Raw genomic sequence first — 27,691 nt, forward strand, 5'->3', positions numbered from 1 at the left:
TTTCAAGTTGCTTGCTCTATAACTTGCCTTCAATTATATGCCCTTACCCTGAGTTTCTGCAAATACTGTTTAGGATTCATTATTCTTGGTGCATTCTGCATCTTGAGTTCTCACTCACCACTACCCAAGAGAACGAGGATTAATAGGTGAGGAAAATTCTCAAATATACTTGTTGCAGTGCTCCAAATGCTGGTTTATAGCAGTGTTTTTCTACTATCTAGTGAAAGATAAGAAAAAGAGCTAAGTATTTGCTCTGCAGCATTCTAACCAAGCTCTAATAAAGGACACTTGCTGAGAAGAAACCAAATGTGATTTCTTCCAACTAATTTGTAAAGCCAGCTTCTAGCACAAGGGTGGCCAAACTGTGACTCGGGAGCCTCGTGTGGCTCTCAAAGCCCCAGTCACTTTATCAGCCAGCTTGGAGAATGCATTTAAAGTTAAAAGTTGCTTTCTTTCCACATCTCCCCTATCTTCCTTCCTTCTCTCCCTCCTTCCTGGCTCTCAAACATCTGATGTTTATGTCTTATAGCTTTCAAATATCTGTCATTTATTCTACATGGCTCTTACATTAAGCAAGTCTGGCCACGCCTGTTCTAGCATGTCTCCAGGGCTAATGACAACTGTGTCTATAACTCAAGCTTAGAGGGGGTAGTAAATAGCCAATCATCCAAATAAGGAGAGCATCCCTTGAGGCCTTAGGGGACTGACCATTGCTGCCATACATTAGTAGAAACTCGAGGTGCAGTGGCCAAGCCAAAAGGGAGGACTGTGTACTTGGACAGAACTCCTTGATATTTAAAATGCGTATTTCCTATGCTCGGGATGAATGGAAATGTGAAAATACACATCCTGGAGGTCCACAGCAAATCACTTTCCTGGTTGAGCCTTTCCAGAACCAAGATTGAGATGACCATTTTGAATTTACAAACCCTGAGGAAGAAATTGTGACCCCTTACATCCAAAACAGGGTGTAAGTCACCATCTTTTTGATAAATCGAGAAAAACCTTGAATAATAACCAAATCACTGGGACTTAACCATTGAACTGCATCCTTTTCTAATAAGGCATTCAACTCTCAAAATGACTCAGGAAAAACATTATCAGTGGTCTGATTAGCTGCTGTTAGTGGTGGTAAGTGGGCAAACTCAAGGCAATAGCCCTTTTCAATAATGGTCACGACCCAGATGTCTGAGGTAATTTCAAGCCATTCTAGCAAAAATTTGGACAAACCATCCTGAAGAGTGGTTGGCTGTGGTGCCAACCATTGATAGAAAGATTTGGAGGTCAATGCATGTCTGCTGGTGTTCAACGGTTGTTTAGGCAGCCTGAGGGTTTCTGTTTGGATAACCTTGGCCAAAGTGTTCTTGTCTTCAGGAAATTATTCTAGATAAGGGGTTTTCCTATAAAAAGAGTAAACTGCCATAATAGCTTGGTAGTTTACTATCCTAAAGTTTAAGGATGAAGAGTAAGTTTTGCATCTCTAGGCATCAATCTTTTTGCCCTTCTTATCAGCTGGGGTTGAATGTGAACCCATTTTTTGCTTAGCCTGCATTCCCTCTGCTATTAATGAGGATGGGACAGGATGGGTAAAAAGGAAGGGGCAGCCTTCTTGCTGAACCCTGTACATATTCTCTACAAGATGTGGCAGGAATGGAAGATGGTTTTCCCACACAGATTCTGCCATCTCTAGGATTCCTTCCAGGAACAGGAAGGCTACAATTCCTGGTGTGTCATGGTAGATTTGCCCCCGTATCTTGTCCTTGGGTCTAGAGAACTAAAGTGCTGGGATGAATGACTGACAGCTTTGTATAAACCATAGTAAGAATATTTATGAAGCACAGGGTGAGTGTTTGATTTTGTTTAAGCGATATAGTGGTATGTTAATTTTATTTATTGGGGAGGGACGGTGGCTCAGGGGTAGAGAATCTGCTTGGGAAGCAGAAGGTTCCAGGTTCAAATCCCGGCATCTCCAAAGAAGGGTCCAGGCAAATAGGTGTGAAAAACCTCAGCTTGAGACCCTGGAGAGCCGCTGCCAGTCTGAGAAGACAATACTGACTTTGATGGACCAAAGATCTGATTCAGTATAAGGCAGCTTCATATGTTCATATATTTCTTGTAACAGTTCTGATCATGATTGCGGCCAGAAGAATATATAGAAACATGAAGTCAACCTAAGATTCATGTTGCCGTCCATTTTTTGTGGAATACAGCTACTTTAGAGTCTACAAGTGCAACCTGACAACATCACCCATTAGAAAATAAAGGTTGGCAACCAGACTTTGTGCTGGATATATGAACCATGGAGTGATGACTTCAGGACACACTACATGCAAATATTTGGGACTGTAATGTTAAGAATTTTCAAAAAGTGTTTGGTTAATGTTATGCTACGAAAAATGTGCTTAATATATGAGTAGTATGCTCTTTTGACTTGTTCTATGAATTTAACAGAACCTGGTTTTGGAAAAGATACAAGTAGTCTTTAAGACTTATTCACTCACATCTTGCAAGGTTGTTAAATTAATGATGGGTAAAAAGGGAGGGGCAGCCTTCTTGCTGAACCCAGTATATATTCTCAACAAAATGTGGCAGGAATGGAAGATGGTTTTCCCACACAGATTTTGCCATCTCTAGGATTTCTTCCACGAACAGGACGGCTACAATCCCTGGTGTGTTATGGTAGATTTGCCCCAGTATCTTGTCTTGGGTCTAGTGTCCATTAAAATGACCTGGATGTCCAAAGGTTGTACCATCTGAATCATTTCCTCTCAGTAAAGGTGCAAGTCTTCATTTGGAGACATTGGACCATTATCTCCTATCATATCATCTGAAGACGGTTCTGAAGCAACACTGGAACTAGCAATTGACCTGCAGTCCTCCTTGGAACCATAAATGGCTGGACCAAAATTTGGGGTGTGTGTGTGTTAGTATTTATATGTATGTAGCCCCTCCATCAACATTATGACTTCTTGGTTTCATCTGCAGTTCTGGAGGGTTTGGCCATGCTCTGTAACATTGAGTGGTGTGGCAGCATGAATATTAGTGCCCTGGATTTGAAGGTGCCCATGGGAGCAGTGGGGCAGGAGACAGTGACATGTTCTGAAGGGGTGTCACCTTGAGTGGCCAGGTCACATACCAATGGACACTGTGCAGAATGGCCACTAGAAGCCACTGACTGTTGGCTTTTATGTTTAGATTCTATTGGGTGTTTCTTTGGTGATGGTTCTAATGAGGATGTGGCTGGAGTCTGTTCTGGTGTCCTTTGAATATTCCTGCATGACACTGTTGTAGGGAAGAACACAGAACCCTAAATGAAGTTTTAAAAAAATAGATGCTCCAAGTCTCTCTTGAGAAGGCTGAATATGAACCAAAACCACTGGCACAAAGATAGTTTGATTTTTAAAAAGATAAGGAAAAATGTGGGAAAATATATACTATTTTCTGATTATGACACACTGTGGTTTGGTTGGTGTAACTTAATCTGAACTGAGGTGCTCATGTGACAGACTGTAGCTAGAGGCAAATTATGATAGCTCGCAGGACAGCAATTTGACAACACCATTTTGTGTGTGGCACAAATGAACATTTTTTCACTTCTTTACTAGTATTTCTATTATTAGCAGCAAATCACTTTTGCTCTGAGATGAGAGTGAAAGAATCATGAGTTACTGTCCCGAGGGTGATCACATACACAAAAGACACTAGCTACACAAGCAACATTTTCATCCTTAATTTTTTATGAGTAACAGTTGCATGAGGTCAGGCATAGATACAAAATGTACAAAAAGAAATGCATTATTTAGGGAGACTAAGCTCCCAAAGCTCCATGAATTTTTAATGATCAATGCTGGGTTTATCTGCAAGTGATCTGACCTTTCCCCTCTGCACCCTGCTAACTGCCCTCTGCCGCCCCCCCCCCCACGACAGACACACGCACAGGGAAATCAGTATTTTTGCCTGAGCTTGGGTTGCTTGATTGGTCCCTTTTTCTTCTTGGAAACCTCTTCCCAAGTACAAATAAAACACATGCAAAGAGTATAATTATAAAAATGGATGGGCTTGTACCATAATTGTAAGTGACAACCACAGTATATAGACTGCACCTGTTGCCAACAAAATACAAGCCCATCATGGCTGAGGAAGAATCACATCCCTGATGTGTGCATTTGACCCCAGCAAAATAATTTATAAAATGGTGTTGCATTTTATACCAGGCAAGTAGTTGTTAAGCCCTGGAAAAAATAGGTAAACAACAACAATTTAAGGGCTACTAAGGTTTTGTGGAGGTAGACAAGGCAAGATGAAAGAAGCAAAACCACAGGGCTTTTGTTTCGGGGGCATGTTTTAACAACATAGCTATAGGGAAATATCAGTATTTCAAGACAGGCTGAATACAGGCCAGCTTTCAGTGAAACAGACACAACAGAACACATGTAATGGTGGTCCAGAAAAATACGTAGCTCTAATTACACCCTGAAGAGTAAAAACTGGTTTTATGGCAACAATTGGTGCTTCTGCAGAAGGAACCTTGGAAAATGGGAGCAATATCTACTTTAGATTTTTTTTAAAAATCCAACTAGAAGAAATGTTATGTATCGTTTCCTAGTACCTATAATCAAACGTGGACTGAAATATACTATTAACTTAGCAGGCCCCCAAATAAATACCTTATGTCTTCCATATGTGCTTTTGAAACTGAGCATGGGATTCTGTTAACAAAAGTCAAAAACTTCTATGAATTCACGTTTTCAAAATAAGATGAGTCAGATTATCTGAAGGTTAAGTGAAGAGAAGAAAAAGCAAATATTTGCTATTCCATTTTGTATTGGTTTCAGCCAATTATCTGTTTTAGTTTGAGTGTCTTTTGTAGGAAATTAGTTCACTGACCACATATGGCTTTCCTACTGCCCTTGGCTTTGGATGCTGAATAAATATTCTGAATTCAGCACTTCTTTCCAGAATGTAGTTTGTGCAACAATGAGCATAATTATACAGACACTTATGATAACCCTCTGTCACTCAGATTATGCATTTGAATTCAACCGAGGAAACCCTAACGAATTTTAAGACAAGATGTGTTCATTTTGCTTAGGGAGCAAAAAAATACATATATTAGGGCTGAGATGAATTGCAGCCCAAATGAAGTTTTTTCCAGTAGTGGAAAAAACTAAACAACAGACTTTTGAAATTGGACAAAGGAAGGGAATTTTCAGACAGTATCTGTCTTGTAACATTCATGTTTCATTTATACTTGCCACTGAAAGCTAAGGAACCTTAATTTGGCTGAAAGCTTAGGTAATTAAGAATTTCAAGAAAATGAAGTTGTCTTTAGGTAAATGTAGATTAAGAGTAACCTAAACCTTTCCAAACCCTAATTATTGGCAACATCACTGGCCATAATAGCTCATTAAATATACCCACATATTATAGAAAAGCAAGCCTCATTTGTATGAAGGAACAAGACGAAGTGCCACCAACTCTAAGCTTTGCACAAAGAAAACTCAACTATTAAAAGCCATATTTTTCAAGTTGTGTGCTATTTGGGATAACTGTTTTAACAGAAATACCATCTGATTTTGTTATGCTGGGTTCTTCTGTCTACCAGATTAAAAAAAAAATACCTCCAGTATTGGCTGTTCCATTACTTTCAGGTCAAGCAGAGGTTTGGCTGGGTGATCTGCAGGCAATATTGTGACTTCGTTCTTTAAAACTCCCTGTACTGCCATCAGAATGTTTCTGTACTAGAGCTGAATGTAGTTTTATGATCACCTGGTAAGATTCTACTTCTTTATTTAATCAATATGATACACCATTTCTGGACTTTAAAAAACTCAATAGGAGCATATTAAATGGCAGGGTGTAGGATGCTTTTCTTCATAAACAATGTTTGAACAAAAAAAATCTGAATTACAAAAGTTTAAAAAAATGTCAATACATTTGAACATAGCATTCCACTAAAGCATAAAGATACAGATATAGCAGAAAGAAAAACTGTGCCACTTACCTTTTAAAATTTTTTTTGCTGTTTCTAGGAACTTTTTATTCTGTACATAGGACCATTCTGTACAAAATATGAAGTCTACATTTTTATTACTCATTACAATAAAACAAAGTACAATGTATGTACAATATTAAAATGAAGCCATACTAAAGCCACACCAAAAAAGAAAGACACTTGTAATATTTTTTTTTTTTTTACATTCCTGATGTACAGGTGTAATTTTGGAAAAGATGGGACGTGGTGAACACTGAACTTTATGAAGAACAACAGTCACCAAAACTGTACTGTATTTGCACATTTTTATTTTGGATGTATTAATTTTTAAAGAATAATTTAATACAGAACTTCTACAGAGCATAAAATGGTGATAACAGACAAGCCAAACAATTAGTGCTGCTAAATTTTTAGAATATTGCTTAGGCAAAAGTTTGCCAACTGGCCTAAATCTCAAGAGCAAAAATTGTCATGGCATAATTTTCCTAGCTATATCCAAGAAAGTTCGCTTTTTGGTGAATGTTTATCTTCAGTAAAGAGCAAAAATAAAATCTAGACAGTGAAAGATCGTATACGTTGAGCGTTACACAGTCAACCAAACATTGATATACAATATTTCCCCCTTTCCCCCATTTTTCCGCAGGATAAAATTAGAGTGCTTCTTCCCAGAAACCTCTTTCATGAACCTACTGAACAGCCAAATTATAAAAGATATTTGAGAAGCTATCAGCTAAAGATGGAAGTTCAAACAATGGTATATCAAAATACATATAGACATTGCTTTATGCAATTATAAAAGCACCCTCTTCCCCTGTCAAAAAAAGGGGAAGACATATTTAAACTGCTCTAATTATAGTTTTTTTCCCATTATGGTAAAGCATATTTAATTTTCAAGTGTAACAGGAATTTTCACACCGAGTGGATATTATTTCACTTGAAGTCTGGAGTGGTCTTTAACATTTATTTTAACAGTAATCCTCATCCCACCCTTTGTGATTATTTTCCAAAGCTTTGCAGTAAATATTGGGACATTTTAAGTGAGACCAAACACAGCAGGCACAACATCTGCACAAGGTTACTCTAAATGCCTGTTTTGAACAATAATTTTTATGGATTAAAGAGACCTCATATTTCTTTCTTTTTAAACAACTACTATTTTGAAGGAGCTACATGTTTAACATTTCTGCATCAAGACTGTTAAATGTTGAATTATGACACGTTACTCTCAGAGACAATAGAAAACAAGTCACCCATTTTAAATAAAACTCATCTGTAGAAGCTCTTAAACTGGAGATCTTAAAATACTGGCCACCCTGAGATAAATTAAATATTGAAAATAAAGCACATAAAATGGGTTTTCATGCTCTGCCATCTACAACAATGGGGGAAAAAAGAGAGCTCTCAAAGCACACAAATCATCTTCTGGAATACTCTGTAGCATTTGAAGATTGACAGCAATTCAGGTGTATTTTCATTTTGCTTGTGAGACATATATGTATCATGTGTGCTTTTCACAACAAAAAAAATTTGACAAGTCTGTAACTTCATTCTCAGAGGCATTTAAGATGCAGAATGCATCTGTAAGATATTTCTGACGGATTAAAAATAATTCGTATTACATTGCTGGGGGCAGGAAACATTCAAAATAACTAGTCTCATGATGTTTGTGACTGGAATTCTTTGAACCCCAAATATGCCATGTGGTAAAAGCTCAATAAAGGAGAAAAAACTGTGCAGTCATCTCAGCATGTGTGTGCATACACACACAAACACACACACACACACATATACAAACAAGACAGTATCCAGTGACTGTAAAAAAATGCAACTGATTTTGAGTCAAGGCAGACAACTGTGTTTTTTTGGAAGGAAAGCAAAGTTTCCAATCAGCTCAGTTATGAAATATACATTTTGTATCACACGCTAAGGAATGGAAAATATGGCTTCAATCCATATAAAGTATTTGGACAGGGTGCCCGTCTCTCTGATAACTGGTTTTCAGAGCTCCTAGAAATTAGTCGTGATTCTAGATTGTCATGAAGATTACCATTCTGTAAACTGCACTGAGAGAACAATTCAATGGTATTTTTTTTCCGGCCGCCAAAAAGCGGCAAGACAACAATGCAGAAACCATTTTTGAAAGGCTCGCATTTTAGAAAAATGTCTAATCATTATGTATGAATTTGGAATTTTGCTTTTGGAGATGCATATTGCCACAGTACCAAACATCAGCTGGAAAGGAATGGGGGGAAGGAGACACTGAAAATCAACTCCCGTTTACCAGGCACCGCTGCTATGCAGCCTCCAGTCACATCAGTGGGACTGGCAGAGGACACCCTCCCCTGCAAATCCACTATAGGCTGCTTCACACGCTACATTTTGCATCTGCAGAAAGCGTTTCTATATAGGGAAAAGCATGCAACTCCTGTTCAGATTGTCACATGGCAGTCACATGGATGTGCACGTTTTCTGCTGCATCTTCCATGCCTTAGGAGATGCAGCCGACTGTAGTTTCATAATGTGCATATATGAAGCAAACACCATCATCCTTAACGTTACGGTTTTGCACTTCTTCTCCAACACCAGGTAAATAGGATGCAATACATGAAACAGCCCTGAAATGAATGGGAGGCTGGGTGGCAACAGCACTTGGCGATTTTTGCACCAAGAGTGCTTCTTCTTCCAGCACTCATATGAGAACAATGCATGTCCCCAACTGATGGGTAACGTGCCAACAGCATCAAGATTACTCTAATACTAGGCTCTGCATACAGAATCAGGTAATTTACCATTGTTTGAACTACTAATCTTGAGCTGCGTGTACACTGTATCATAGTTATTGCCTAACAGAACCGGGTCAGAAAAAAACCACTTCTGACTTTGTGTGTAACTGATCAGTATGGCACAAAAAAAGTAAGTTCTCTACTGTGGAACAGAGTCCAGAAAAAAAACAACAGGTTTTCCTCCAAGTAAGATTTCACTTGAATAGTCTAATGCCCATCATGCGATATTAGCTCATCAGCTCGGCAATGGGACTCCAAGGCTTTCATGGTATAGATATCCTGAGGCAGTTCAGACTTGCGCCGCACCATAGGACGCTCCTTTCTCAGATCCTTCTGTGCCTGAAATCAAAGTATGGCATTTTTTTTTAAAAAAAACAGCTGTTCTTTTTATAGGAAAGATAGACATGTACTCACTGTTCTGTGGAGTTTTTTTAATCAGTAAAAATGCATATTAGAAGTCTACCCCAGAAACGTTGATTATTAGAAAAGTCCACCCCTCTTGGCTACTGCAGGAATGACATGGGAATGCCGCTGTGCCATCCACACAAAGCATCCCCCCTGATATTGCTGCCTGGTCCTTCTGCTGCTCTAAGAAACAGTGGGTGCTCATAACATAATGACATTTACAGTTTGTGAGCTGCTTAGATGAACAAATCCTGGAGACTAGTCAAGCCTCTAATTGTGTTTGTTCCACAGCTACAGGTGCCCTAATACAGTTGTACTGTTGGCAGAATGTTGAGAGAGACAGCAACCATCGGACCGCAGAAAAACAGTGCAGAACTATGACCACTGCACTTGACAATCTGCATTCCTTCTTTTAAGCTGGACAATAAGTTCTGAAGAAAGTACACGTTGTGCATTTTCCTGAATGGAAAGGCACAATTGCCATGCTCTTCCTGCTGTAGCACACATCATCTATCAAAAATGAGACCAGTTTGCTGCATTTCCCATGCCAGGGGGCATACAGGATGGTGCTACAGCCACTGCTAATCTATATTTAAAGGGCTATAAGCAGGATCCTAGAATAGCACTCCCACAACAACAAAAAGGATAGGTGCAGTTGTACTGATGGGGTTTCAGGGAATCAACATCAGGTAGCCTGCCAATGTCAGAAATGAGGAGGGAAAAGCAGAATGGATGAGGTGAAAGTGAGGAGGAACAACTGGTCATTGAATAATTATTTGCACTCTTGCTTGGTCATTATTGCTCAGGGAATATTTCTGGCCCCAAATATGCATATTCTAATATGCACACTGTGGGGAGCATGTGCTATCAGGCCTGAACAGTGAAATCCAGGACTGGAAGGTGAGAAAGAACAGCCAGGTAATTTTCTGTCTCCTTTGCTGTCTCAGTGTGTGCATGTGGTTCTAGTAAGATCCTAGTCCTCATATGTTAGGAAGCCAGTATAGCTCCCACTTTACAACTAAACCTCTAACCAAAAGCCCAGTTTTGCAGCCTATTTTAATATATGATGATAGTATTCACAGCCCAAAGATTATGAATACTGTCCAAAGGTAAACAGTTCTCAGCAGGGCTTTTGGAAGTCATTGTTTAGCACCTCTCTTGATAGAGAACAGGACCAAAAAAAGCCTCTTGGTCAGAAAACTTAGTGTTACCGTGGGCCATGGCAATCCTTCAAATATGAGCACGCATGAACAACTTTCATTAAACAGTCTAAGCAAGGCATATCATAGGCTTTGGACCACTGCTTCTCCGGTGCAAATAATTTGAACAGTTCTGAAGGTATTTAAATGCACACAAGACAAGACAACACTTGCTGTTCACATTGACAATGGGACCAGATTGCAGCTACTAGAATAGTTTCAAATTTCTGTTGCCATCTAAGGAGGAACGGATAGTTTGTGAGCTGCTTAGATGAGCAGCTCCTGGAGACTAGTCAAGTCACTAACTGTATAAACACCTACTGAACTAAGTTTGCAATAAGTAGGTTAATTTTTCTTCCTGTGTGCTTACCATACAAGCTTCCTCTTTCACTGTGTTTGTCAGCACCTGCAAGTCTTCAATTAAAGGCCCATCAGTTTCCATTGCAACAGGACTGGTCACCAGACATGTGTCACTATATACTGAGTACTAACCAAACGCAAAATGTTTGAGTCAGAAATTTTGGTAGTAAAACCTGAGAACTATAGCAATTCAGGAATTTGAGTGCCAGAAATGTTAACCTCAGACTTGATAAACAGCAATGTATTCACTTTTAATGCATAGAGCATTTTAGCTTTCAATGAAAACAATGGAGAGTCTTAACCTGAGTTTCTTGAAGAACTGGAGATTTGGCAGCTGCTATCAAAACAGCATACTGAAATCCAATAAAGCTATATAACACTTTCTGACCAAAAAACAAAGAAATTTGTTTTAAGAGGGAAACTACTAACGGTTAGTTTCTCCTCCCTGCAACAGAAACGTGGAACTGAATGCTTTAGGGCTTTTAAAAATTGCAAGATGTAACCAGTACCGAAGGAACCATGCAACTGCTTTTGCTGCTTATTTTAGAACTTGCATTGCTCAAACCTCCCTCTCCCCAATTGCTGGTCATTTGGAAATTAACATTTTCAAAAGCAGATTGTAACATGTCATTGGAACATGTTGCAAATAAAACTGAAGAAATCCCACTGGGTCCATGCAAACCATTCAATAGCATGTTGGATCCCAGCTGTGATCAGAAGCATCCTAATTTATACCAACCCCTGAAATTTGACAGAAAAGCAAAAGCAATCATGTTCACGAAAATGATGACAACAAGAGACATGCTTGGATTAAAAGTTCAGCATGCTGAGCTTTTGCTCTGGCTCAACAGTGGAATGAGATTATGGACTGAATTTCAAAGTGCCCTTTTGTTTACAGTAAAAACTCTCCTCCCATGGAGGTTTCTTCTCTGTGGGCTGAAAGGTATCTCTGGATCCTCCCCAAGTGAAAAAGAAGTTAGAATAATACAAACCTTAAGAGCTGGCAAATATTTGCTGATTTAAATGAGTATCTAACAGTTCAATAAATATTTGTATACTTTTTAGATATAAAATATATAATGTACTACATGGCTAAAAAGGGTGTGGGAGATAAAACTGAACCCAAAATATACTGAAAATGCTACAAGGGTCAAGCTACAACCTTCATATGGTAACCGCACTCAAACAGAACTCTTCATTGATGTCATACTCTGGTGTAAAGTTTTCAGTATTTCTGGATGCGTTTCATCAACCTGTAACTGCAAGCAAATGGGCCATTTGCTTACTTTGCACCACACAATATAGAGAGAACATCGGGTCAGGATTGATACGTAGCATTTCCTGGATGTGTAGGTTCTTTTGTAAAAGTGAGTATTATTGACCACTGAGGAAGGCCGTTAAGGTCAAAATGTGTATAGTATTGTGTCGGTCATTTGACATGTTCATCAACTGTGTATGGGATATTATTATGGCTTACATAAAGCTTGTTCTGACTCTTAATGCAGCCTGATATTAAGGCCCTGTGGTTTTAAATGCAGTTTGAAGAATTCAAACAGCAGAAGTAAAAGTCCTTTCAACTAGTATGTTTTCCATATAACAAAATTCAGTAAAGGAACATATTCTAATTCAAGGATCTAATTCAAGGGTCTTTCATTGTATATGGCAGGGGAAAGCTGCATTTTCGGCCTGAGTGCTGGAAGCAGCACTTCCTTCCTCTCTAGAGTCACTCTAGACTAGGGTTGCCCGGTCCCCTCCTGGCCACCAGCAAGGGAGGGAGGGGGAGTAGGGTTGCCAGCTCCAGGTTAGGAAACTCCTGGGGTTGGAGCCTGGGGAGGGCAGGAACCTCAGTGGGATACAATGTCACACAGTCCACCTTCCAAAGAATCCGTTTTCACCAGGGAACCTAATCCGGAGATGAGCTGTGATTCCAAGGGATCCCCAGAACCCACATGGAGGCTGGCATCCCTACCCCAGATCTGTCTGGAGGCTGTGTGGGTCTGGGAAGGGGCAGCATGCATGCCCTTCACCTTCTCTCATGCTGCTGGTACCAGTGTGCTGCCAGCACTTTAGGAACCTTCTTTGGATTTCTTTGGCAGAGAACTGGTCCTGGGTGTTGAGCAAAATAGTCTGGTGACTGCCATTTTGAGGGCATGCCAGGGTTCACCCACAGGAGCAACTAGGAATGTTTTGCTTTTGGAAAGCCTTGGTGTAATTACGATGCTAAGAGAATTCTGCCAGTCAAGAGACAGTGAAAAGAAGAACATCTACAACATGACACCGATAAAGAAAAGAATTAGAACAAACACCAAGGACTTTTCTGTCTTAAAATACTGCTTGAAAAGTAACATGGAATCTGGCTGCCATTCAACAACAACAAAAAAGCTGTTTGTTCTAACTGGTGGTATGTCCAAGATACACACTGAAACAAGATTGCAAACCTGTGTTATGGCTCCTAAATAAGGATCTAAGAATTTTAGTTATATCAAAATAACGTTTTCTAAAAATTCCAAGCAACCTCCCAATTTCAAAATGTTTTTAAATGTCTAGTATTATAAGAGAATTATCATACAATTTATTTAGCCTAAAAATTCTGAACTTCCAAGAGGCAATATATTTCCAATGCTGACTAACTTTTCTTAAAATTGAGGAGTCTTTATGGGAAATAATGTTAACAATTGTTTTTGTGAGCACTTGTGTACAAACACATGCATGAAGAAAAAGGTGCCTCATCAGAAATCTTTATACCTGCCAAAGGACAATTTGCATATGAATATATTTACATCACCCCTGGAACTGGGGAGGGACAGTTAGGGGAGGGACGGTCAGTGGTAAAGCATCAGCTTGCTTGGTAAGCAGAAGGTCCCAGCCTCAGGTTCAATCCCTGGCGTCTCCAACTAAAAAGGGTCCAGGCAAGTAGGCATGAAAAACCTCAGCTTGAGACCCTAGAGAGCCACTGCCAGTCTGAGTAGACAATACTGACTTTGATGGACCGAGGGTCTGATTCAGTATAAGGCAGCTTCTTATGTTCATATATGTTTGAAATGATTATTATATAGCCAAATCCAAAATTAAATTTCACTAATGGGAAGGAGCTATGGCTCAGCGGTAGAGTATCTGCTTGGCATGGAGAAGATTTACGGTAATCCCAAGAATCACCAATTAAAACAATGGTACCCAAAGTAGGCAATACTGTCCTCTGGGGTGGTGGGTTACACAGGGGGTGCTACAGGCAAGGGGGCAGTGGGGGGCATTAAAGGTGGGCCCCTTTGACCCTGCTGTTCACTTATTTACAATTTACCAGGCTTTGGAACCATGCTGGAATAAGGTACTCCAAGTTTTTGCCTCTGCATAGTGCTGACATTTGGTGGAAAATATTGGAATTTTTAGCAAATATATCAGAGCTCTAGTCAGAGCAGTATACTGCGTTTTGAGAAACTGGTATCATCGTGGTTTTGTTTCTTTGTTATTTTTCAAGTTTTTGCTGGAAAGTCCTTGCATGTGGTATTTGTTTTCCTGTGTTCTTGGTTACTGTACCTGATGATTTTGATGTATGTTTTTAGCTAAGTGCTATTTTTGTCGCAGTCTGCCCAATATTAACATTAAGAACATAAGAGAAGCCATGTTGGATCAGGCCAATGGCCCATCCAGTCCAACACTCTGTGTCACACAGTGGCCAAAAATTTATATACACACACACACATATATATACACACACTGCGGCTAATAGCCACTGATGGACCTCTGCTCCATATTTTTATCTAACCCCCTCTTGAAGCTGGCTATGCTTGAAGCCGCCACCACCTCCTGTGGCAGTGAATTCCACATGTTAATCACCCTTTGGGTGAAGAAGTACCTCCTTTTATCCGTTCTAATCTGACTGCTCAGCAATTTCATTGAATGCCCACGAGTTCTTGTACTATGAGATTTCTACGTTATATGAAGATTTAAAATTTCTCAGTGACCATTTTCAAAAAGGAAAAAAAACTAAAAAGAAAATTTTTTGGGGGGGGATGTTTAAAGAAAATTTGGGCAATGGAGGGAAAATTATGGTAAATAAATATAAATATTTGGGAGAAATTTGGGTATATTGTCAGTAAAAAAAATTTTAGACAACTATTTATAAAGAACATTGTCTTCATTTGGAATTGCATAATAAAATGAAAGAAAAATGAAAGTATTAAAAATGAGTCAATAAAATCATCTTTATTCCTTTTTTCAACCCATTAATTTTCTTAATTTTTCCTTGGTATTCTAGGACCTTTCCCCAAATTAATAGTAATAATACTTGGTAAAATACCTTTAGTTTTAAATATTCGTATTCTATAATGCAGAGTTATACTTTTTTGTTTTAGCAAAATTTTCACAACTGCATCATAAAAGTTTCATAAAACTATCATTGCAATTGTAACACATTTCTTTACCAAGTATACCATTTACTTCTGTCAAACATTTCAACGTATTATCCAGTATGCATCAATATTTTTTTGAAATTTCAGACATGGAAACACATATTCCCCAGTCAAGCATTATTCTATGTGTGAATGAATTTTATGAAGCTTTTAAATATGTAGTAACTTTACATATTGATTCTCCCCAAATATACTCAGATTTTCTCCCAATATTGATATGTACATAGCACAATTTGTCATCCAATACCCAGAATTTTTATTATCTTAAATTTCCCCTCAATTAAGGATGTTGGAATTGTGAAGGAAGAGGAAAGGAAAGGTCCCCTGTGCAAGCACCAGTCGTTTCCGACTCTGGGGTGACATTGCTTTCACAACGTTTTCATGGCAGACTTTTTACGGGGTGGTTTGCCATTGCCTTCCCCAGTCTTTTACACTTTCCCCCCTAGCAAGTTGGGTACTCATTTTACTGACCTCGGAAAGATGGACGGCTGAGTCAACCTTGAGCCAGCTACCTGAATCCAGCTTCTGCCAGAATCGAATCGTGAGCAGAGAGTTCAGACCACAGTACTGCAGTACTGCTGTTTTACCACTCTGCGCCATGGGGCCACTTTTTGTGAAGGAAGAACTGAGCTACAAAATGACACTGTTTAAGTTTAAGAAGTCATACCAAGAGTTTTGGTTACAGAAAGAAATTTCTGATTGTTATCTTGCATTATGGACAGTGGTTAAAAAAGTCTTTGTTGCAATTCCAAGATCATACTGGGAAGAACATGTTTTTAGTGTGTCACCTCCAAGCAAAGAATTACTAGATGTGGTGATTTAAGACTCCTGCTTAAGTGACTTTAAACCAGATGTTGGGAAACTGGTATCACTTAAGCAAGCCCATCCATTGCATTAAGAATTTACTGAACAGTATAAGTAGTAACTAAATGTGGTATCTAAGATTCTTGCTAAATACTTTCAGACTTTGAAAAGCTAGTATCTCTGGATGAAGTTCAATTTTGTTGAATAAAATAAAAAAGGTTTTAATTGGATTTCGAATAAATGTGCAATTATTTTGAATTTTATTGTCATTATCTTCCTTAGTGAAACCAGTTCTGAGTAAGTGCTTTTTATAGGGTAGAGTAAGGGGCATTGGGATCAGTTTATGGAACCAAGAGGGCGATGGCCCGAAAAAGTTTGGGAACTACTGATTTAAAAGGATTGGGTAATAGGCTCTCCCCATCTTTCACTTCACCTGAGATCCCAGAGAGCCACTGCCAGTAGACAACACTGACCTTGATGGCCCAACGGTTTGATTCAGAATAAGACAGCAGCATCTTCTATGTGCTGTACAAATCTGAGGAAGTAGTCAGAAACAGCTAAAGCATGGTTTTTTTAGTAGCTGAAGAGTCCAATACAAGACAAGCAATTTGCAAGGTTCCTGGGAATCTTCACTGGAGTCTGCATACCATATACTGTGCTCCATTAGCCCTGTTCATATGTTACAGTCAATGCATGTACAATCTGTGTACACTTGATTTTTCTTTTCACATGCATACAGTAATTCTGATATTAAAGTTCATGTACAGCTGAATGTGTGAATGAAACCATGCATTTAACTGGTACTGGCCCTTCCATCTTAAGTGAACTGTTAAGTGTACAGTTAAGCTTTACTGTAACATGTGGACAGAGCTACTGTGTAAAAGCTGTGAACTTGGGTAATTTGTTAACAACCCAATACCTCAACGAAGTGACTCTCATAATGAAAATGTTCTCTTAATGCAGCTACTGCTCTTAGGAGATGAAAACTCCATTATTAACTAGCCATGTAATAAATGCCACTAACAACCAGGCTACTGTGTGAGATTTGGTATCACCATATGGAGTATACTTCCCAAAGCTATCTCTCTAATCTTGTAAATTTTAGATGCCAGGTGAAAATTTAGCTCTTTCCCTGAACATTTTGTTTAACCTGTTTTTGTAATATGTATTTTGCTTGGACTGTCTTTGCAGAGACACTTTTATTGCACTGTTCAACTGCCAATTCAAGTTATTTTAATATACTTTTACCCTACTACTTTACAAGTTTTACTGATTTGCTCATAATATATCTTTATGTTTTTATATTGTTGTCAACCACTTTGGGCTACGGAAAGAAATTAAAAAGTGAAAATGAAAAACCATGATCCTTGTAATCCACTAAAAGGCACATTTCTTGATCCATATTCTAATAAGATTCCTTGCATGCTTAAAATGAATATGAAAAATGTAACATCTGTTACAATCCCTAATCTTCCAGCGGTATTTAGTAAAAAGCTGAAATACTCAACCTCTGAATATTTTCCATATACCTGCGGGTTTGATTTGGCTAGATTTTCTATTTTAACCCATGCTTCTTCCCGTTCCTTCATTTTTAGCTTCTCTCTGAAAAACAATACACATACACCCCACACACAGATTAAAGCTTAATGAAGTTTCCCCTTCAGAAAATTATGCTACCAAACTTAGCTTAATGAAGTTTCCCCTTCAGAAAATTATGCTACCAAACTTTTAGAAACATTAGAAAGCAAAGTAATTTTTCCTTACCTTTTAAAAATTGTGCATATAAAAATATATTTTACATAGTGAAATGATAACAGAAGCAGGACCCCCTCCCCCTCCCAATTTTCTTATGAAGTCTTTTATATATAACTTTCTACTGGAATGAAAATAAGATGTCACAGATATTAGTTACTATGCTCATCTAGATGAATAGTTACCCTGTTGTAAAATGCATTACAGGGACAATTAATGATGCAACACCCAGATGCTTTGCAGTCTCAAGGGGGAAAACGCTGTAAATTTCTACTAAGGATCACAGATCATCTTGAAAATGTAATTTCATTTGTCTTCTGCATTTGTATCCCATGATTTGGCTTTTTACAAGGCAGCTTACAGCAAAAACAGTGGATAAGATCCAGAATATCCTCAGCAGAGCTCCAACAACAGGACCTTCCCTCCTCAGGTCACTGAGATCCCAAAAGTGCCACTCCTGGGCGATGTTCCCCTTAAGATGAGTTAATGTGAGCTAGCTCACAGTTTTTTAGCCTCCAGCTCGCAAATTTTTATCTTAGCTCAGAAAAACGGCACCAGAGCAAGCTAATTTATGCAGTAGCTCACAACTTTAATGCCAGTAGCTTACGAAGTAGAATTTTAGCTCACAAGACTCCACAGCTTAGAGGGAGCATAGCTCTTGGGGTATCTTTAGGAACAGCTTAGCCGTGAACTGGGAGGCTATCGTAGCAATTGGCACAAATTATACATACACCTTTCCCCCACTGGAAGAAGTTCTTTATGCGAGAAGAAAATGTTGTTTACTGTGTGGCATGAGCCATTATAATAGGATTTTTAAAGTGATGTTTTTAAGATGTCACTTCTTATTTTGTAGTCATTTTATTATCTCAGCTGTATTGCGGAACACTACTTGAAACTGATTTGAACTCAAGAAAAAGTATGTATTTCAGTAGATGGTGTATTTTAATAAAATAAAGTTGTGGCAGAAATCTCTACATCTTTTTCATGTCCAGACGGGCATTGTAAAACACTTCAAACTTAAGAGCCCAAATTCATAGAATGCTTGGCCGCCTTTACTGAATTACTCTTTTTAAAAAAAGGTTCACAGGCCTGTCTCAATCTTACTATTTAGAACTCCACTTGAAAGCTAACAGCTGTTGCTTCCTTCTATTTTAGGATGACAAAAAAGGAGTAAGAGTTGCATGCAAACTGCTAATGCGATTAATTCATATGCTTTGTAAACATGGGGCTGGATCTTATGAAATGCAAGTGCAAAGTTGGGGGAGGGACGGTGGCTCAGTGGTAGAGCATCTGCTTGGAAAGCAGAAGGTCCTAGGTTCAATCCCTGGCATCTCCAAAAAAGGGTCCAGGCAAATAGGTGTGAAAAACCTCAGCTTGAGACCCTGGAGAGCCGTTGCCAGTCTGAGAAGACAATACTGACTTTGATGGACCAAGGGTCTGATTCAGTATAAGGCAGCTTCATATGTTCATATGTCCAAAGATGTTTGCAGAGGCAGTTATTCCTCACCTTCCTCCAGCAATCCCGTCTGACCTCTGAAAAGCTTTGTTTGGGGGTGGCTATTAAGATGGCCCATGAACAAGAAGCTATGGCATTACAGGTCACTGCAGAAAAGAAGGGAAATGGGGCAAAAATTGCCTCCAGTTCTCTTACCGGCATCCAACTCCCAACAGCAGCTTTTATTGAGTCGTTGGGGAGGGGAGGAAAGGTTTGATCATGTAGTTCCATAGCTTCAAACCCATTTTTTTTTTTTTTAAAATGAAGACAACTCAGAGACTTAGATCAGTTTACTACTGGAGTTTTTTAGATGTAACAAACATGAATTTGGGCAGACTTTGGAGGATGGTGGAAGACAGGAGGGCCTGTCATGACTTTGTCCATGGGGTCGCAAAGAGTTGGACTCAACTGTGCGACTGAACAACAACAAAAAAGTAAACCTGGCATTCAAGCACAGAATTTTCATTGGGATGTGAGCCCCCCCCCCTTTGTTCTACTAATGTCATATCCCTAAGCCATTCCAGATTTGGAGAAGGGAGCTCAGACAGCCTTGCCAACAATTCCCTGCTGATGAATGAGGGTATATCAATATGGTAGCTTCTCACTCTTTCAAACAACTACAAAACCATCCTTGTCAAATGGTTTATGGAACTGTGGGATTAGGACAGAGGCAACAATTACAATGTCAGCCTCTCAAGTGAGTTTCATGGCAAGTGAGAATTTGGACTTGGGTCTCTACCTACTATGTCATATAAGCGTTCTCTCTCTATGCATCTATAGCACTCTCTCTTTGAACCTATACAGAATTGGTATATAAAACAATGACTATTGCAGCTTCCGGATATATTCTCAGAGTGCTATAAAGTGCTCTCTTAAAAAGTAAGTAGCGCTGTCATATATGCAGTAAAACAATCAGACAGAAGAACATGTAAACTTACTTAAGTTTTTCTGCTTTAAATTGCTGCGTGCAATCATCAAACAATTTTTGGTTCATCTCCATGAAGAGTTTCAGAGCATTATAAATCAAACCATGTATTGTCCTACAGGTAAAAAAAAGGGGGGTTGAGACTTATTACAAAGTTTATGCTTTCAGTAGGCAGTTTTGTTATTTCACTGGAAATTGTGTTATTTTAAAAAGGTCTCTTCTGCCAAAGAATGACTAATACAAATACTAATAATCCTATATGCATTCTTTAGATGCTATAAAGATCTCCTCCTTTTTGTTTACAGTATTAACAGGCAAGAAAGTAAATTTTGACAAGTTAATGTTAACAAACATCGCATAATAACTGAAGGCTTTTTCCTTTTTCGCAAAAGGTGGTTATACAGGTAATACACTAAACTGTATTTTAACTTATTTACAGTAATGTATCTTTGACCTGGCTAGCCCAATCTTGTCAAATCTTGGAAGCTAAGTAGGGCTGGGCCTTGCTAATATTTGGATCGGAGACCTCTAAGTAATACCTGGGTTGTGACATGGAGGCAGCCAATGGCAAACCATCTGTGAATGTCTCTTGCCTTGAAAACCCTACATGGTTCTTATAAGTCAGCTGTGACTTGGCAGCACTTTCCACCACCACCATGTAAAAATTACACAATGTGGTTATACTTTTACTATCTATTGAGCCAAATGTCTCCTGAGGAAAGCTAAAATAGCCTGTACAAGAAGTATTTTTGCTGCTGCAGAAAAAACTGGATACCCGTGAGCTCAGAATTCAAGCCAGTTTAGCCAAACAGAAACAGGCATTTTAAAAAGAAAAGAAAAAGCTCTTCCCTTGAACCTTCATCAGATCCAAAAGGCTAACCCATTCACCAGCTACTTCCATCATGCACATTAAAGTGAAAAAGGTGTGCTGAACTGTATTTGTACAGTGCTTAGTACAAAATGACCAGATGTGATCCATATGCTGTGTGTGTGTGTGTCTACAGTTACAATGCTTTTAAAAGTTCGTATTTTACAAAAGTACTTTATGTCAATATATTGATAGACTAACTGCATCTGGTTAATGTACAACAGAACTTAATTCCATTTACTCAGGATTTTCTTTCATTGTGCTGAAGTGGGAGATTCGTTGTACAGTCTTGGCCACCCCCATCAATAATCCTCAAGTCCACAACTAGTGCCATGTTTCAGAGCAGCCAATGAAACAAATATTCCTTACAGCAGCTCAAAACAAGTTTATTTGGAGGTAAAAACAGATACAGAATTGAATTCTAAACCAGTAGTTTAGAGAGAGAGAGATAGAGAGATATATGCATATTTGAAGAAAGAAAAAAACACAGGACAGATATGACATAGAAGAAAAATGTACACCTCTGTACTAATTATCACCACAGAATTTCAACAGGACATTATGGTTTAAAACGTCCCCATCAAAGTTAGTCTTCCATCGATAACGGTTTGTCTTACAAATTACCGTATTTTTCGGACCATAAGACGCACTTCCCCCCCTCCCCCCCCAAAAAAGTGGGGGGGAAAGTGTGTGCGTCTTATGGTCCGAAGGTACGTACCTTCCGGGGGGGGGGGGGGGGCGATCTGCTGCCTCTTCCTCCGATCCGGCGCTTCCCCCGCGCCTGCCTGGCTGGCTCCATCTTCTTCAGGCAAGCGCTGGGATCGCTCCACGTGGCCCCACCGCAAACCCAGCGCTTCGCACGGTGCCCTCTCCACAGCCGGCACTCGCAAAGCGCTGGGTTTGTGGAGGGGGCGGGTGCTTCCTCCTTGCCTGTGTGCCTGGCTTCAGCTGTGATGTTTAAAGCAAGCGCTGGGATCGGAGGGGGGAGGGAGCGATCCCAGCGCTTGCTTTAGACATCACAGCTGAAGCTAGGCACACAGGCAAGGAGGAAGCACGCTGCCCCCTCCGCAGCCGGCGCTTGCAAAGCGCTGGGTTTGCGGTGGGGCCATGTGGAGCGATCCCAGCGCTTGCCTGAAGAAGATGGAGCCAGGCAGGGAGGCACGGGGGAAGCGCCGGATCGGAGGCAGAGGCAGCGGATCGCCCCCCAGGAGGAAGGTGCGTCCTATCCTCCGGAGCGCCTTATGGTGCAAAAAATATGGTAATGATTGGCAATGCATTGGACCTAATGATCTACTGGCACAAGGACCACAGAATTTTCTTATGGTCCCTTCCAACCCTGGGGAAAGTTGATTCCTGGGGTCACAGCTTCCCGTTGGAATAGCAGCCATGTAAAATTAGACTAGGACATCAGGCAGTGTACTATAACAGTTCCTTACTTGTTCCAATGTGTCTTTGAATTCCGGTACAAGGATGGAAACATGATGGGCAAAATCTTTGCTGCATTGTCACTGATTAAGCTCATAATATATTCATTATTCCAGTAGTACAGTGCTCGTTCTGCCACCTGAAAGAAAGAGGAACATTTGTGCAACTTGAGCAGACTACAAGCCTCTACAGCAGGGGTGGCCAAACTATGGTTTGGGAGCCACATGTGGCTCTTTCATACATATAGTGTGGCTCTTGAAGCCCCCACCGCCCTGTCAGCCATCTCAGAAAGCCTTTAAATTCCTTCTCCAAGCCAAGGCAGCTGACAACTTGGAGAATGCATTTAAAGTTGCTTTCTTTCCACCTCTCCTTCCCTCCCCCATCTATTTACCTTCCTTCCCTTTCTCCCCTCCCTTCCTCTCAAATGTGTTCTCCAAGTCCTTTCCCATTGCCATGCCAGCTGGCTAGCTTGGCTCAGAGAAGGAGGTGGGGGTATGCTTGGAGAACATATTTAAAGTTAAAGGTGCTTTCTTTCCACCTCTCCCTCATCTATTTGCTTTCTTTCCACCTTTCTTTCTCTGTCTTTTCCCCTCCCGCCCCCTTCTGTTGGCTTTTTTTGTTTCTCTCTCTCACCTTCCTTCGTCTTTCAGTCTTTCTTTCCACCTCCCTCTCTTTCTCATTTGTTTCCAATTGAGGGAGGTGGGGAATGCTTGCCAAAAAATTTCAGTTTCAGGAAAAATTTCAGGAGACAAATAGTTCTAGTTATCTAGTACTTCAGTTTATTACCATCTAAGATGTTAAAATTGAAATAAATAAAGATGTTGAGCCAACAACTTAAGACTACTTTTATTCTTGCCTGTTTCTCTCTTTCTTTCTCTGTATGTGCAATAATATATAACTGCACAGTGAATCAGACAAGGGCATGGTCAGCGCCTTGGGAGCTGGCAAGCCAGAATGAGTTTGGCTGCATTCACGTCTTGTGGCTCTTAAACATCTGATGTTTATTCTATAAGGCTCTTACATCAAGCAAGTTTTGCCACTCTTGCTCTACAATATTCATTCTCCTGAACCAGAGAGGGCCTGTGATTTCCCCCTGCAGTTTATTTGTCTCCCTAGCTGGTAACTGTGAGAAAGCTGCTGTGGTTGCCACTAATGTGTACCTGGAACTCACAGAAGTGACAAAAAGCCTACCTAATCAACTTATATAAAACTCAAATTCACACAGCTGAGCTTTGTTGCCTAAAATAGTGTACCTCACAGTAGCTTACTATACGTTACTATATTCTGTACCTTACTGTACCTTGCAATAGTCTGTGTTACAAATCAAAGAAAGAGCAATTAATGCAGCATAATGTGAAGATGCCAAACTTAACAGTGTTTCCTAGAATTACCAACCTGAAAGTGCGGACTGGAGACACACTTGGCTAGCTGCCTGAAGAGAGGTTCCATAACCTTTACAAATTCAGACGGTTCAATAACATCTAAAATTTCTTCTAATTCATTTAAAAACATTACTTCTTTTGGACTGTGAGTCTTTGGCCAGTATTTGAGTAGTGCCATCACGACCTGCAAAAAGAAAGAAAAGGAAAAAATGCCTAGTCTTCAGAATGCACTAAAAGAAACGATTCCCAGACCTCTATTGCACAGCACTTGTAAGGCTGCCACTGCTTCACAACAACTGGCACTCAAAGGTTGTTGATTCATAACTGTAATCGATCAGGCAAGTTAGGGAGCCTCCCTCCAATCAAAACCTGCTAATCAAAGTTACATGTGGCTTTCTATCAAACGCTTCGACATTCAGCAAGCATAGCACGGTAAGGTCTTTTGAAATCCTTAGGAGGAATATCCTCATAGTATCAGGAACAGCAGCCTTCACTGTTTACTCAGATATTTCTGAAGTACATCTTTTAATAAGTGTGTGCACAAAATATAACCACTCTGTTTCAGAGGAATGCTTTCTAGTGACTGAGGCTCCTGAAGAGAAGTGCCCTTTACAAGAGCTTTCTACTCATGCATGCAACAATACACAAGGTTCTGTATATTTTTACTATATTCTTCTGGTTCTGACTGCTGTACTTAACGTGGCACGAGTGCCCACACCCAAGTCCTGGCTAGTATGTTTAGGTTATTGAATGAGTAGATTTCTTTTACAATTTAATACCCATAGGTCCATAAGCCCAGCAAGAAACATCTCCTGTTCCCCTCCATTATTAAATTTCTGTCAGGCCTGAGCCAAAGTAAATTTTGCAAACCTGCAAATAATGCCTTGTTCTGAAATGGCTGCATTACAAGATACTCTGGTGGTAAATGGACATTATGGTCCCCAAGGCTTATAAAAAGCATCTTCCATCATATTTTAGTTTCCCTCCTGTATTCTCAAGCATTCAAAATGCTTGAGCAGCTGGGTTGTTGTTCCATGGCATGTGTTAGAATAGGGAAGGGAGGAACCAGATTGCTAGACACACTTTGGAACAGGAGTTCTGCTGTACTGGAACAACACAAGCAGCAAGGGGAGGAGCTTGACAGTAGTGGCCAAGACTAATGAGAGGTTTGTGCCTCTGTAACTAAAACTTTACAGGTTGACTCTCTTCAACAAAAAGATTCAGCACACAGCAATATATGTATTACCATTCTGAAGAGAAGATGGCATGTGACTAGGGATGGGCATGAACTGAAAAACAAGCTGTGGTTGGAGAACAAACTAGGTCGGTTTGTGGTTCATTTCAAACCTGTTCATTTAGCTGGGTCATTCCCAAACCCAAGAACGAACCGCCTTTTTTCCATGGAGGTTCAGGTGATTCGTTTCTGAGGTTTGGTCTCCAGACAGCCTGACACTGATTCAATCAATTTCTAGGCAACACTGGGAGTGGACTTGTGGAGAGCCCTAGAAACACCAAACAATTGTCCATAGCTTGATTGGCAGCTCCCAGAGCCAATCACAGAGCTCCTCTCAGCCCCACCCACCTCACAGGGTGTCTGTTGTGGGGGAGGAAGATAAAGGAGATTGTGAGCCGCTCTGAGACTCCGAAATTCGGAGTGGAGGGAGGGATATAAATCCAATATCATCATCATCATCTTCTGTTTTGCTCTGTGGGAGCAGATTATACACCAGTATAATACCACACCCTGACTCGGCTGCTTTCACTTTGCAGCACAAAGAGAGAAGGGTTAGTTGTTGCGACAGCAGAAGAACTGTTTGCTGCGTAGCTGATTTAGGGGAGCTTTGAAGGATTCACCCCCCCCCCCCGCCTCCATGGGACAATTTTTAAAAACATCTCTCCTAACTGGGAAGGTGTTCCTTGCAGTGGCTTCAGGGACCAAACCTGAAGCTAGAGCTGAGCTTTCCTGGGGGCACCTGCTTTGGGGGCTATAACTCAGACATCCCAAATCCAATATTTGCCAAACTTGGAGGGCGGAGGAGACCCTACTGAAGACTCCCGGTGAGTTTTGCTTCTCTAACTTGCGAGAGGGCTGTTCTACCACCCCTTGAAACAAACAAACCATGAACTGGTGAGGGAAAATGGTGGTTTGTGCCATCAAATGAACCATAAACCAACATGAACCACCATTTCCGCAGTTTGTGTCCATTCATTTGTACTACACTCTAACAAAAATTAGTTATTCTGAGTTACCGAATGTTCATTGCAAACATGCTTCAAAAATATTTGTTAATTTACTCTAAAAGACAAAAAATGGAAAATGAGTAAAACTTACTGGCTCAGTAAGTGTGCTGTCCTTTTCTAAAAACTGAACTACACAGTACGCCAGCTGAATTGAGAAGGAAAAAAAGGAACATTATTAGGCTAAACAAAAAACTACCTGATATAAGTCAAGAAAATTTTGTTGCTACTCAATGTCTATGCTACTGTGCATGAGAGCCTAAACTCCAAAGACCACAAAATCCCAATAAGACTTAAAATTCCAATTAGTCTCAAAACAGTTGATCCATAAAACTAAATCTCAGCCTAACCATGAAAACTGGGATTTTCACATGAAGCTACTTTCTACAGACCTCTTTTCACATCTACTCTAACTGGCAGCAGCTTTGCAGGTTCAGGCAGAGGCCTTTCACATCACCTACTACTTGATCCATATACCTGGAGACCCTGTGCATGCAAGGCATGTACTCTAAACATGCCCCTCCCTCTCCCATTGCACATTCAATTTATACATAACATACTTCTGCACAAGGCAGCGTGGCATTGACTCAACTTTTTGACATTTTGACAGAACTTTAACAACACTGATAAACCATTTATCTGCACATTGTTCATTTTGCACATGTGGGAAAGGAAAGGTCCCCTGTGCAAGCACCAGTCATTTCCGACTCTGGGGTGATGTTGCTTTCACGTTTTTACGGCAGACTTTTATGGGGTGGTTTGCCATTGCCTTCACCAGTCATCTACACTTTCCCCCCAGCAGCACATATGAGATATGTCTTATTACTGAAAAATGCTACTACATCACATGTGTGGGACTGCACAGAGACCACGAAGAAGATCCCTTAAGACGTCTTGCGTTAGATCCTACCATTTGCTGGCACTAGTACACTCCTTTGATCAACGGAAGCTTGACCAGTGGGTCCCAACCCACAGAGTCCAAAGGTACAGAATGAATCCTCTAGTCCAAATCAGAAGCACGGATGTATATGAGTTATCTGTCAAGTTTGAATCCCCTGCTCCCAAATAACCGATAATTCTATTGTATTTCTACTTTTTTAGCTATACCAAATCAAAGCCACAGACATGCATTACTGTTTCTCTTTCTCACCCAATGGCAAAACTGTGTATCTCTAGCTCAGGGGTGGCCAAACTGTGGCTAAGGAGCCACATGAGGCTCTTTCACACATACTGTGTGGCTCTCGAAGCTCCCACTGCCCTGTCAGCCAGCTAGGAGAAGGCATTTCTCTCTTTAAATCACTTCTCCAAACCAAGCCAGCCAATGGCTTGGAGAATGCTTTTAAAGTTGCTTTCTTTCCACCTCTCCAGATCACTGCTTAAAAGTATGCAGGCCTTTGCCCCTCAGAAGTACACAGCACTCTGTTAATCAAGGAATCAACATTCACAGATATAGAAAGGCAAAAGGGTGACCAGTTTATAGTCACCTCAAAAACCAGCCACAAAATGGTGAACAGTGACCAACTTTCACCAGAAAAGAGCAAGAGTCCAGAAGCATCTTAAAGACTAATGAAGGTTGTGGCAGGGTAGGAGCTTTCGTCACTGCTCATTTCTTCAGATACAGCTAGAATGCAAGTCCATCGGTGGCTTTTGT

General features: G+C 40.2%; 1 protein-coding gene across 8 annotated transcripts in view; it reads right to left on the reverse strand.

The window, feature by feature from the left end:
- Positions 1 to 6,073: 6,073 nt before the first annotated feature.
- PPP2R5C (protein phosphatase 2 regulatory subunit B'gamma) overlaps positions 6,074 to 27,691 on the reverse strand; it is a 103,177-nt gene continuing 81,559 nt past the window's right edge. For 3 of the 8 annotated variants that reach the window (XM_060261148.1, XM_060261146.1, XM_060261151.1), the window contains 7 exons: positions 26,135 to 26,188; positions 23,816 to 23,986; positions 22,432 to 22,559; positions 20,141 to 20,242; positions 17,464 to 17,557; positions 10,753 to 10,869; positions 6,074 to 9,117 (listed from right to left, as the gene is read on the reverse strand). In XM_060261148.1, the coding sequence (XP_060117131.1) occupies positions 8,986 to 9,117; positions 10,753 to 10,869; positions 17,464 to 17,557; positions 20,141 to 20,242; positions 22,432 to 22,559; positions 23,816 to 23,986; positions 26,135 to 26,188 (798 nt within the window). In that variant the 3' untranslated portion in view covers positions 6,074 to 8,985. The remainder of the gene's footprint in view (positions 9,118 to 10,752; positions 10,870 to 17,463; positions 17,558 to 20,140; positions 20,243 to 22,431; positions 22,560 to 23,815; positions 23,987 to 26,134; positions 26,189 to 27,691) is intronic. The other 5 variants (XM_060261147.1, XM_060261152.1, XM_060261150.1 and 2 more) reach the window with 3 other exon arrangements.

This window comes from Heteronotia binoei, chromosome 21 (assembly GCF_032191835.1).
Source record: "Heteronotia binoei isolate CCM8104 ecotype False Entrance Well chromosome 21, APGP_CSIRO_Hbin_v1, whole genome shotgun sequence".
NCBI lineage: Eukaryota > Metazoa > Chordata > Lepidosauria > Squamata > Gekkonidae > Heteronotia > Heteronotia binoei.